The following is an 11,712-nucleotide window of genomic DNA, read 5'->3' on the forward strand; positions in this document are numbered from 1 at the left end:
TGTTTTGGGTTCCGTGGGCCAAAAGAGAGAGGGAAGAGGGACAGAGAAACACACACTACAGAGCGGAGACTGCGCACAGCCCTCGCTGGCTGCGTGCGTACGTGCGTGCAACTCGCTCGCGCGGGCTCAGTGCTGGCGCGTGAGGCGGAGGCGGGCGGCGGCGGCGCCTGCGCGGTCGGGCTCGGACGACGGTTCTCAGGGGAGGAGGCGGCGGGAGGCGGAGGAGGCGGAGGAGGCGGCGGCGGCGATGGAGGTGAAGCGGCTGAAAGTGACCGAGCTGCGGTCGGAGCTGCAGCGACGGGGCCTGGACTCACGCGGCCTCAAGGTGGATCTGGCGCAGCGGCTGCAGGAGGCGCTGGACGCCGAGATGCTGGAGGACGAGGCCGGCGGTGGCGGGCCCGGGCCCGGTGGGGCCTGCAAGGCGGAGCCTCGGCCTGTGGCCGCGTCGGGCGGCGGCCCGGGCGGGGACGAGGAGGAGGACGAAGAGGAGGAAGAAGAGGACGAGGAGGCGCTGCTTGAGGACGAGGACGAAGAGCCACCCCCTGCCCAGGCCCCGGGCCCGGCCGCGCAGCCGTCGCCGGAGCCCCCGGAGGCGGCAGCCGTGGAGGCCGCGGCCGAGCCTGATGCCTCCGAGAAGCCGGCGGAGGAGGCCACGGCTGGGTCAGGTGGGGTGAATGGTGGCGAAGAGCAGGGCACCGGCAAGGGAGAGGAAGAGGAGCCGGAGGAGCGGAGCGGCGACGAGACGCCGGGATCCGAGGCGCCGGGTGACAAGGCCGCGGAGGAACAGGGTGAGGAGCTGGCAGCGGAGCCCGGCTCCAACCTGCCCAGTGCGCCCCTGACCCAGCACCCAGCCCTGCACCGCGGGGTCCGATTCCTTGTTCTCACTTGCCTGAAAAGTGCAAGATTCCCGACTCCATTTGATGGGACTCCTCAGGGGAAGTGGCTTCCATTCACTATCCGTCTTGGGGGGTTTTGGCTGCCTCTGGTGGCTCCGCGCTCTGCAGGAGGGAGGTTCCTGCCTACTTGGTTCCTTGGTGGTAGTGGATGGAAGTGAGCGGTTTTGTATGCGAACTGCTTGTGAGCGACCTGTGGAGCAACCTCCCGCGGTGTTGGTTATCTTTACCTAAACAGAGAATGCGCTGAGGAATTAACGATTACACGGACAGCCAGACCGACGGTTGGAGGTTTCGCCTTTGGGCTACCTTTGACTTTTCCGCCATAAAAATATTAAGCAATAATCTAAGTTCGTCAAAGTTCTCTCCATCCAAAGCACATTGCTAGAGCTCGAGCCACACACACATAGAATCTGGAAATCTAACCTTGCTTCTGCTTTAGCAGCTTGTGGTGTGAGAGTGTTGGGTTTAACAGTTAACCAGCGAAGGCAAAGTCTTAATCTAGTGCGTATAGAGTAAGTTAGCTAACATTACCTCTCTTAAGGGTTTTACTTTGCTGAAATTCTTACGATTAAATTTTAATCTTCCCACTGAATCTGTGCCTGGGCAAATTTGTAGATTTGCTGTACACTTAGCTAGCCTGTTACAGTTCAGGTGTCTGACTTCCTGAACTGAAACGATGGAGGTGTTGGTGGGTCCATTGAGTAACCTTGTGGAAGTGACAGTGTAGAGTCGCCCCAGGGAGTTAGTGACCTTTCTCTTTTCCTTTGAAGTGATTGGATGATTAGAGCTGATCCTTGACAGTCTGTCAGAGTAGGGAGGAAAATTAGAGCTGCTTGCAAGTCTTACTATGAAGTGGGTTGCCTTACTTCTTACAATGTTTTTTAGGCTGCTATTTAGGATCATGGTATTATTGGAACCCATTCTACTACAGTCACGTGCAACTTGCAGATTGTTTGTTCTATGTCCTGGAACAAAAATCCCATTACATAACCTTTGACTTAATGTGTATTCCAAGTAGAAGATAGAAAAGATGAGGGATAAAGCACTGCTTTAAGGAAGTTATTAAAAACCTTTTTAGTGTTGCAAATTACAAAAGCCTAAGGAAAACTCCATTTCTTTCCTCTTGTAAAGCATTTTGCTAAATATGTGACAGCACCTTTCTGCCCCAAATTGTGTGCAGTAATGATACAGTATTATTTATGGGTCTGTTGTGACTTAATGGTTTGTTCTTGCAACTTTCATTAAAAATCCATGATAAAAATACAGTTCTGTCCATCTTCTATGTAAGTAAAGCCATGGATAGGTGTGCATTTTAAAGCTGGATAGGCAAACTCTTTAAGAGAAAAAAAAAAAAGACTTCTGTATCATGAAGTTGTGGGAGAGCATTGGAAAATATATATTAAGTATCTAAATCCAAATCTGACAAGCATCAAAATTTAACTGAAGTGGTTTTTTTTTGAAGACTTGGCTTATTATTTTTTTTAATGTCATGTATTGGGAAATCTGCAAGTTTGACCTGATTTAAGCAGATAAATTTAGAATGCAGAAATTGTCCAGTCTGTATCTACTCCTTGACTGTAATTAGCCCATAATGTCTTTTTTAAAAATAAAATCCCAGTGAATGACTGGGAGGTGATCTTCGGAAATAAAACATTCTGTGAATGCAGTGGGAATAACGTAGCTGTTCTGATTAGACAGATACCCAGATCCCTCTTTAGCCTCTGTTGGTTCTGAGCCTATTCTACACTCCCGTATGAAAACTGCTGATTTTCTTTCCCTCCTTTTTGTAGGAGATGACCAAGATAGTGAAAAATCAAAACCAGCAGGCTCAGATGGTGAGCGGCGGGGGGTAAAGAGACAGCGGGATGAGAAGGATGAACATGGCCGAGCTTACTATGAATTCCGAGAGGAGGCTTACCACAGCCGGTGAGGGAAACAGTCCCTTTCGTTGAAGGGAGTGTCTGCTCTGATCTTGGTATACCTGGTGTTGATTGGAGAGTCTGGAAAGAGGGTTGGATTAAAATGGACTAGGATTTTATAGGCATAAGTTTTAGATCGACTGTACTGTGAGAGCTCCTGTTGTCCTTTTATCATTTGTTGGAAGAAGCTGTCTCCTGGAATTTTATATTCACTGATAGGTTAAAATTGACATGGTGTCGTGCAGACACCCCTCCAAGAAAAGGGCTTTGGTTACATTGCGTTTATTTTTCTCTCACGTGTATAGCTCAAAGTCTCCACCCCCCCCTGAAGAGGAGACAAAAGAGGAGGAGGAGGATCAAACTCTTGTGAACCTGGACACGTGTATGTATAAGGCAAATAGGTTGGGGTTTCTAAGTGATCAAAAGTGACTTTGGAGATTCAAACTCATATGGCCTGCCACTTATAAGAGATTTAATGCATGGACAACTTTGTATCCATTCTTGACAGTTGGGTATGTTTGTGTACTGTTGGTGGCTTTCAAATGTTGGGCATTGGAGTGAACAGAACGCTTCTTTCTTAACAGATACCTCGGATCTCCATTTTCAAGTGAGCAAAGACCGCTGTGGAGGGCAGCCACTTTTCTCAGAGAAGTTCCCCACGCTTTGGTCTGGGGCACGGAGTACTTATGGAGTGACAAAGGGGAAAGTCTGTTTTGAGGCCAAGGTAGTATATACAGCTCATTAAGATCATTCATTTACTGAATTATTTATTAAACTACTATGTACTAGACTCCTGCCCCTCAGTATAGTACTAGTGCAGAAAAGGGCACCATGCTTTAATGATAACCTAGCTCCACTAACCAAGAAATTGACCCCCATGACTTTGGTTTAAGTTCATTGGCAGTTGTTATTCCAGTCTTGAATTATGATAGTTGTCATTTTCAATTTGTATAAAAATCTTTCTCAGACTCTGCTCCTTTGTTGGTCAGAGTATCTGAAAGTTCATTTTCTCATTTGACCAGGTAACCCAGAACCTCCCAATGAAAGAAGGCTGCACAGAGGTGTCCGTCCTTCGAGTTGGATGGTCTGTTGATTTTTCCCAACCACAGCTTGGTAAAGTTAATTTTAACTTAATCACTAGTGTTTGCTGCCATTATTGCTTATTCTATGGGAAGTTGGGTGATTTAACTGGTTGACTCTTCTAGGTGAGGATGAATTCTCCTATGGTTTCGATGGGCGAGGACTCAAGGCTGAGAACGGGCAGTTTGAGGAATTTGGCCAAGCTTTTGGGGAGAATGATGTCATTGGCTGCTTTGCTGTAAGTGCTCCTGAAAGTTCTGGCCTCTTGGCAAGGAGTGGCTAAAGGGCCCTGGGAATTCAGTTTGCTTCCCTCTGTCTCCTGTCTGTGCATTTGATGCATTCTTGGCTTAGTTGTGTTCTGCAGCACACAACTGCAGGTTTTGAAAAGGTTAAATTGTAAGAGTTAATCAACCTCAAACCCTCTAAGCCCATAAATGCTCTTATCTGTTGTCATTGTAGAATTTTGGGACTGAACAAGTAGAACTTTCCTTTTCCAAGAATGGAGAAGACCTAGGTGTGGCATTCTGGATCAACAAGGAATCCCTGGCAGACCGGGCTCTCCTACCCCATGTCCTCTGCAAAAATTGTGTTGTAGAATTAAACTTCGGTCAGAAGGAGGAACCCTTCTTCCCACCACCAGAAGAGTTTGTGTTCATCCATGCTGTGCCTGTTGAGGAGCGTGTACGCACTGCAGTTCCTCCCAAGACTATAGAAGAGTGTGAGGTATGCCAAACAGTGTGCAAACACTTGGTGCTTAGGTTTTGGAGTGGTGGACAGATAGCTGTTCTTCTCAGAGCCTTACCATACTGGGTCAGGGGAGGGTGTTCGTTATTAAACTGGGCTTTATAAATGTGACCTTCACTTATTTTTTCAAAGCTTTCCTTGTTCTGTTTACTTGCAGGTGATTCTGATGGTGGGACTGCCTGGGTCTGGAAAGACGCAATGGGCACTGAAATACACAAAAGAAAACCCTGAGAAAAGATACAATGTCCTGGGAGCTGAGACTGTGCTCAATCAAATGAGGGTGAGTTCATTGGCTGTGGGATTTGCTCTGGAGGTACCAAGAAGCTCCCATAACCTTTTCCCAGTGGAGTTAATCTTTCAAATATCTGAGAACAAGGGCCATAAATACAGAAATGAGTTCTTCTCAATATATGTTAAAAGTAGTTTTTTTTCCTTTTGCTATGTTGTCAAATTTCTGAAAGTAGATAAAATCTGAAATATATCCAGATCAGGACTGAAAATGACTCCTGCAGGAAATGGACAGTATTCCTTGTACTGAGAGAGAGGAATAAACTGATGTGGTAGCTTTGATGGCATTTAAAGAAGTAATGTTTACTGGTGACTCTGGGCTTTAACTTCTTGCATAACTTCTTATGTTTCTCTTCACTTAATCCCAAATTCATCAGATGAAGGGGCTCGAGGAGCCAGAGATAGACCCCAAAAGCCGAGACCTTTTAGTTCAGCAAGCCTCCCAGTGCCTTAGTAAGCTGGTCCAGATTGCTTCCCGGACAAAGAGGAACTTCATTCTTGATCAGGTATTGTTCAGACATTCAACAGAAACTTGTAAAAGTTGCCTAATTAAAGTGTTTTGATTGAATATGAGGGGTACTTTTGATTCCTCAAACATGTCACTTATCCTGTCCCTAGTGTAACGTGTACAGCTCTGGCCAACGACGGAAGCTCCTGCTGTTCAAGACTTTCTCTCGGAAAGTGGTGGTGGTTGTCCCTAATGAGGAAGATTGGAAGAAGAGGCTGGAGTTGAGGAAGGAAGTGGAGGGAGATGATGTGCCTGAGTCTATAATGCTGGAGATGAAAGGTGAGCTGAAGTTCTACTGGTGAGGGAGTCTGTCCTTGTCAGAATGCACCTTATTAGGGTTTCTTGGCACCTGGTGTGACTTTCCACACCTAACATGTAAATCTAAAGAGTAAATTAATGGGTGTGGGCTCTTGTGGATAATGAATGAGTAGAGTGAATGGAGAAGCAGTAACCCTTGACTCATTTTGGATAAGATATGAAGAGGGAAATAGTGGTAGGACCACAGCGTAATTTAAACTCAAGCCAGAGGCTTCATTGAGCCACTTACTCATTTAGTAAATACTTAAAAGAGTGTCTTTTATTTGTCCAGTACAATTCTAGACAGAGAGAAACTGAATGAAACAAAGCTCTGCCTTCATTGAACTTACATACTATAGTGGGGAGGTTTCAAATTAAAATATGATGGAGTGAACAATCTTATCATAAATCTTAATTTCCAGTATAACATTAGGCTTGTTTTTTGTTTTGGTTTTGGTATGTGCCTAAAATCTTTAATGTGATACAAAGTTTTATAGCAAGGCCCCCATAAGGCAAAATTAACGCTATCTTGATTGATCCTGCTGCTTGTGTTCACTTAAGAGTGTTCCTTGTTGCCTTCGGCTCCTGGCATCCCATCTGTCCTATCAACCACTGGCTCTTCAAGTTTTAATAATGCCCAGGCATGGTTGCTGATTATACATCTAAGAGTCAGATTTACCAAGTTTACTCAGCATGGACTCTGCCAGCCATAACTGATATTCAGACACTTGGAGGAATTTAGCTCAGTTTTATTAAACTGATGGTTAACTGGAATTGTCTAAGAATCAAGAGAGTCCTTTTGAACTGGGACTCGGCCTCTGAACTTGATGTCTGTAGATTGGCTAATGTGCCAGTCTATTATGCACAGGTGGTAAATGAGACCTCTTGTACTCTTATTTCCTGTTCTCTTTGTATAAATGAGAAAATGTCATTAGGCTCAGTTCAGTTTCTCACAGTCTATTTTAAAATGTATTTCTTACCATCTTATCTAACTAGCAACAAAACTTTCTCAGTTACTTTTAGCTTTTGGCTACCTGCTTCTGTCCTGATAAGAAACCTTAACCCAATTCACTCTTAATTTATTATGGATCACTTAAGAACTTGGAAATCTATAGTTTGCAAGTAGCCTTTTGATTGGGGCTGTTAGAATTTAGGGAAGGTTTATGGTAGAGAAAGTGAATTACTTATTTAAACGTGCTGGTATGGATCCAGCACTTTTTTATACATAGTAGACAAGGCTTAGAAAATCTTGTTCATCTTGTAATAGGATTTTCATAATGAGATCTTACCCGTCTATGCACTTTTCAGGCCTACAAGCTTCTCTCTTACTCTTATAGCCAACTTCTCTCTGCCTGAAAAATGCGACTATATGGATGAGGTGACATACGGGGAGCTGGAGAAGGAGGAAGCTCAGCCCATTGTCACAAAGTACAAGGAGGAGGCAAGGAAGCTGCTGCCCCCCTCTGAGAAGCGGACAAACCGCCGAAACAACCGGAACAAGCGCAACCGGCAGAACCGAAGCCGAGGACAAGGCTATGGTGAGTCCTGGCGACCTGCTGGCCCCCAGCCTCAGTTCCTTCTTTGCACTGACTATAGCAGGAACCACATGGAAAGGTCAAAGCAAGTCACTAACAAAAAGGAAGTACCTTCTTTATGGAGCTTATTCTTCCTGTGTCCTTTCCCCCCAGCTTGTGCTTTGTCCATAGTCCAATAAAAGGTAGTTATTTTTCAACAAAAATATGTCTTCCTGAAAAGAAATGTGTGAGGCTTCTCATTCATCTCTTTTTCATTTTTATATGGGTTCCCCATTTCACTGCTGCAGTATATCAGAAGGATTTGTGCAGTGAAATTGAATTCTCATCTTAAGTTTTCTTGCTGTTTTGTCTGTTGGATCAGCACAACTGTGTGGACCAGAAAGTGAATGCATTTTTTCAATCATTTTTTGGATTACAGAGTAAGTTACACTAGTAGTGGAATTAATGTCTCTCCTGAATGTCCAGAGTCAGGTAACCCTCCAGTGTGCATTCACTGCCCTTTGAAAATGTGTGTGTGTGTGTGTAAGTACAAGTCAACAACATTTTTCAAATGCCTGCCAAGTGCAAGGCACTGGGATTACCAACAGTTCCTGCCCTGGAGGAGCATAGTGTTCAGACTATGATTCTATGAATGGCAGTTTTAACTTCTGTTTCTAACTGCTATGTATCCTTTAGCCATCTGAAATGTTTTTCAGGAATTAAGGGGCTACCAAAGCAAGGTGGCTTGGTTTCCTTATGTCTCTAATCCTCTGCCCTCCCCCCTCAGACTCTTTAAAAAGATCCTGGCTGGTGCTTTAATTAACATTGTGTGAGCCTGACAGAGCAGGCCTCCTATTCCCCCACAATTGCCTTTGGCTCCAACTTTTTTGGTTTCCACTCGGATGTGGAGCCAGGACCCGTGCCGGCCATCTGAGCGCGCTCTCCATTTCTCTTCCAGTGGGCGGGCAGCGCCGAGGCTACGACAACCGGGCCTACGGGCAGCAGTACTGGGGGCAGTCTGGAAACAGAGGGGTGAGTGCAGCCCTCCTTCTGCTCCTCCCTCTGGGTCGTGATAGCCATTCCTATTGGCTCGGGGGAGCAGAGTGGTTTGGGCTGTTTTCTCAGGGCTTAGGGTTTGCCCATTTAATGTCTTCCTCTGGAAGGATTTCTCCTGGGAAGATTAAGCCTGTTTACAATATCAAGCTAAGGTACCTGTCTCACTAAGACGGGGGATAGCAGTGGATCGTGACACTGAAAACCATAATCTTCACTCTTTCCCTCTCTCCTTTCTCAGGGGTACCGTAATTTCTACGATCGATACAGAGGAGATTATGACAGATTCTACGGGAGAGATTATGAGTACAACAGATACAGAGACTATTACAGACAGTACAATCGGGATGTGAGTATCTTCTGGGGGTAGAAAGAGGGGGAAGGGAGGAAGGATCAGAGGAATGAGTGTCAAGCCTCTGTCTGCATCCAGCTGTGGCTCCAAGTGACGGGGTTTCCCCTCTCTTCTAGTGGCAGAATTACTACTACCACCACCCCCAGGACAGAGACCGATACTACAGGAACTACTACGGTTACCAAGGGTATCGGTGAAGCCCCGGCCATTGCTGCCTGCCAGCCATGAAGCCGAATCTCTGGGGGTGCAAGGCACCCTCCCCCCAAACACAACCAAGGAAAACAGGGGCTGTCGGGGTGGGGCTGAGCTGCCGGGGAGGGGTGGGGGGGAGGGTGCGCCAGCAGGCGGGTGGGGGAGGGGGGAGGTGGAAACAAACAACAAAACTGTACATTTTTTTTAAAGTTTGTTGAAAAGAATATTGTCTTATTCTATAAAACATTTCAAACCTAGTTAGATATTTGTAATCAAAAAACATTTGCGCAGAAAGCGGCACTTAGGGCTGCCTGTCCTGTACCCTGCAGTCGACAGGAAAAGAACTGAAAATATCACCCTTTTGACATGCTAAGGCAGCTGGACTGGCAGCCAAGTAAGGGAGAGTGAGGAGGTGGTGTGGACAGGGTGGGATGCCCGTGAGGGCACTCACTCTCCAGAGCAGGCAGGAGTGGGGACAGAGGGAGAGCTTGTGACCGGGCAGTGAAAATAAACGATTGGCTCTTATCAATCAATTGCACCAACTAACCGTTTGTATTTTCTTTACCGACCTTTCCCTCTTGGGATATCTGGTCTGGTGGGCTGGGAGCCACAATGTCCCTGTGTCCACTTTTCTGTGCCTTTGTGCTAGTTGGCTGAGGCATGGAGACTACCATTGGGTGGTTCTATTATATAGGATTCTCAGGCCGAGGAGGCACGGAGACTTCTTGACTGCAGGGCAGAATAGCTCGCAACCTCTGTGTACCCGTTAGTGTATTTCCATAAAATGTTAGGGGAGAATGGGATTGCAGGCCTCAGCCTGCAGATTGTGATCTGCCAGTCTCTGCTATCTGTCTGCCAAGGTGGAGACAGGTGGGAAAGTCTCTGAAATCGTCTCTGTTAGAGTATCTGTCCTCTTACAGTGCAAGAGAAGGAACGTTTCTCAGGGTTTCAGGTCACACGGAAACGAAGCAGGATTCTCTCTGCAGCAGGATGTATATATAGGTGAATCCTGTGGTGTGGGCTACCAGGCCCAGGTGCTGAGAATAGCAACTATTTTATACAGTATGGAGGGCACGAGCCCTGCTGGGTTTTTTGATACACAGGTAGAGAGTGAATAGAAGGGGGGGTGGGGGGTGGGAGGCAGCTCAGTGGGGCTGCTGAAACTTGGGAAGTGTGAATGTGAGCGTGTGTAACGCGTGCATGAAAGGGGGGGCACCCCTTCCAGACTTTGTGAAACGGGATTCCTCCTGGGGTGCTTGCCCTGCGTGTCCCTAGAGAGGCCTCTAGCCAAGAGATTTCAGTTGGGATAGTTTTTGTTTGTAACTTTACCAGCACCCTCCCAGTTCTTGACAAACAGCTTCAGGTTGCTGAGTTCAAGAATATACGTGGGATATGAGTATTCCCTTCCAATATTTAGCTTCCAATTTAGTTCATCTTCCTGCTCAGCTTGGTGTCAGCCAAGAGCTTACTTAGCAAACGCCACGTATTGTGGCACTTCCCAGTGAGAAAACCCTGGGTTGTGTTACCTGGAAACACTGCACTTTCATTTACTCACCTGAGGAGTTCTCTATTTAAAATTTTGTGCTGAAATTTGATCTCTCTCACTGTTAACTGCCATGCAACCCTTCTCTTGGTGTTCAGGCCCTATTCTGGCCCTCTAGTCACCCCTGTCTGTGACACAACCTTCTGCCCCACACAATTACCTCTGACCCAGAGGCTGGAATAGGGGGCTAGTAGGAAGTAAGTTTGCTTGCTCATAAGGATGTCCTTTCTTGGCGCCTGCTTTCTTGTGGTGCCGTCAAATGGATTTGTGTGTGGCAGTGGGTGAAGTGATTGCATGAACTTCTCTGTAACCCACTTAACTTTTTATCATGAAGGGATTTTGAGAAAGCTTTGCTCATAGTGTCAAGGTAAGGAGGTAAAAACTGAAGCCCAAAGAAATTCCCCTGGGGCAAGATTATAATAGAAAATTGAATTTGCGGCAGAAGCTGCCACCCTTTGCATTCACTTAATTCTCCAGCAAATAGCATCTTTTTATAGTCCGATGGTTTGCTGATGCTAGGCCCTCAGGGCCAAAGCCTTTTTGGGGGTTAGGAGGTACTTGCTGTTAATTTTTGACACTAGAAAGTCATCCTTTTTTAAAAAGCTCTTTTTGTAGGTGGGTGGAGAGTGAAGCTGCCACGTCCTTGTTGGCTTAGTCCAAGAGATCACTTGCAACACAGTAGATGTCTGGGTTTTGTTTCTGTCTGTCTTTTTATGAAAAAACAATGTTAAAGGGGAAAATGTGGATTAACAGGAGGTATCCCTAGCCTTGTTTTCCTTAGAAGACTTGTTTAGTGTTCTATCAGACGTCTGTTGTAGTTGTAGATGGAAAAGCTTGTGAGAAAAACAAACACCACATGGAGCCTGTATATGTTTTTGCACAACCTGTAAAGCATTCTTGGAAGTGGCCAGTAAAAAAGGGTTTTACCATTTAAAAAGAAAATGTAATTGTGTCATTGTTTACATCTGTAACTTTTCTTCCCCTGTTCTCATTACAACATTCTGGCAAAAATGTACGCAACAGTAGCTTCCAGTTTTAGAATAAATAACCATTTGGATTGAATTCACCCTATCTGCTGTGGCTGCACTGTCATGGTGGGTGGGGGGAGATTATTTTTGATGCTGCTTCATCAGTTGCACTGGGTCCAGCCAAGAGGCTTGGCTTTGCATGGCTGTGCTACCATGCCTTCACTTGGGAACCAGCCACATTCTCACTCTCGGGTTGTTGGCCCACATAGTGGTTCTTATGCTAAGAGCCTGAGCCATTGGAGTAGAAGAAAATAATGTCATGACCTCTCAGTATTTGGCCTATATTAAAACCATTTGG

At 46.0% G+C, this 11,712-nt stretch overlaps 1 protein-coding gene across 2 annotated transcripts; it reads left to right on the forward strand.

The window, feature by feature from the left end:
• Nucleotides 1–31: 31 nt before the first annotated feature.
• HNRNPUL2 (heterogeneous nuclear ribonucleoprotein U like 2) lies at nucleotides 32–11,448 on the forward strand. Of its 2 annotated transcripts, XM_017654597.3 has the most exons (14): nucleotides 34–788; nucleotides 2,687–2,822; nucleotides 3,121–3,197; nucleotides 3,400–3,539; nucleotides 3,838–3,928; nucleotides 4,021–4,133; nucleotides 4,355–4,618; nucleotides 4,797–4,919; nucleotides 5,305–5,433; nucleotides 5,546–5,714; nucleotides 7,070–7,270; nucleotides 8,205–8,278; nucleotides 8,541–8,648; nucleotides 8,768–11,448. In XM_017654597.3, exons 1-14 carry the CDS (start codon nucleotides 248–250, stop codon nucleotides 8,846–8,848), a joined length of 2,247 nt encoding a protein of 748 aa, XP_017510086.2. In that variant the 5' UTR covers nucleotides 34–247; the 3' UTR covers nucleotides 8,849–11,448. The 2 variants fall into 2 exon arrangements, 1 of the variants encoding a protein (XP_017510086.2); XR_005055101.2 differs by lacking the exon at nucleotides 8,205–8,278 and having other exon boundaries at nucleotides 32–788.
• The last annotated feature ends 264 nt before the right edge of the window (nucleotides 11,449–11,712 follow it).

This window comes from Manis javanica, chromosome 11 (genome assembly GCF_040802235.1).
Source record: "Manis javanica isolate MJ-LG chromosome 11, MJ_LKY, whole genome shotgun sequence".
NCBI lineage: Eukaryota > Metazoa > Chordata > Mammalia > Pholidota > Manidae > Manis > Manis javanica.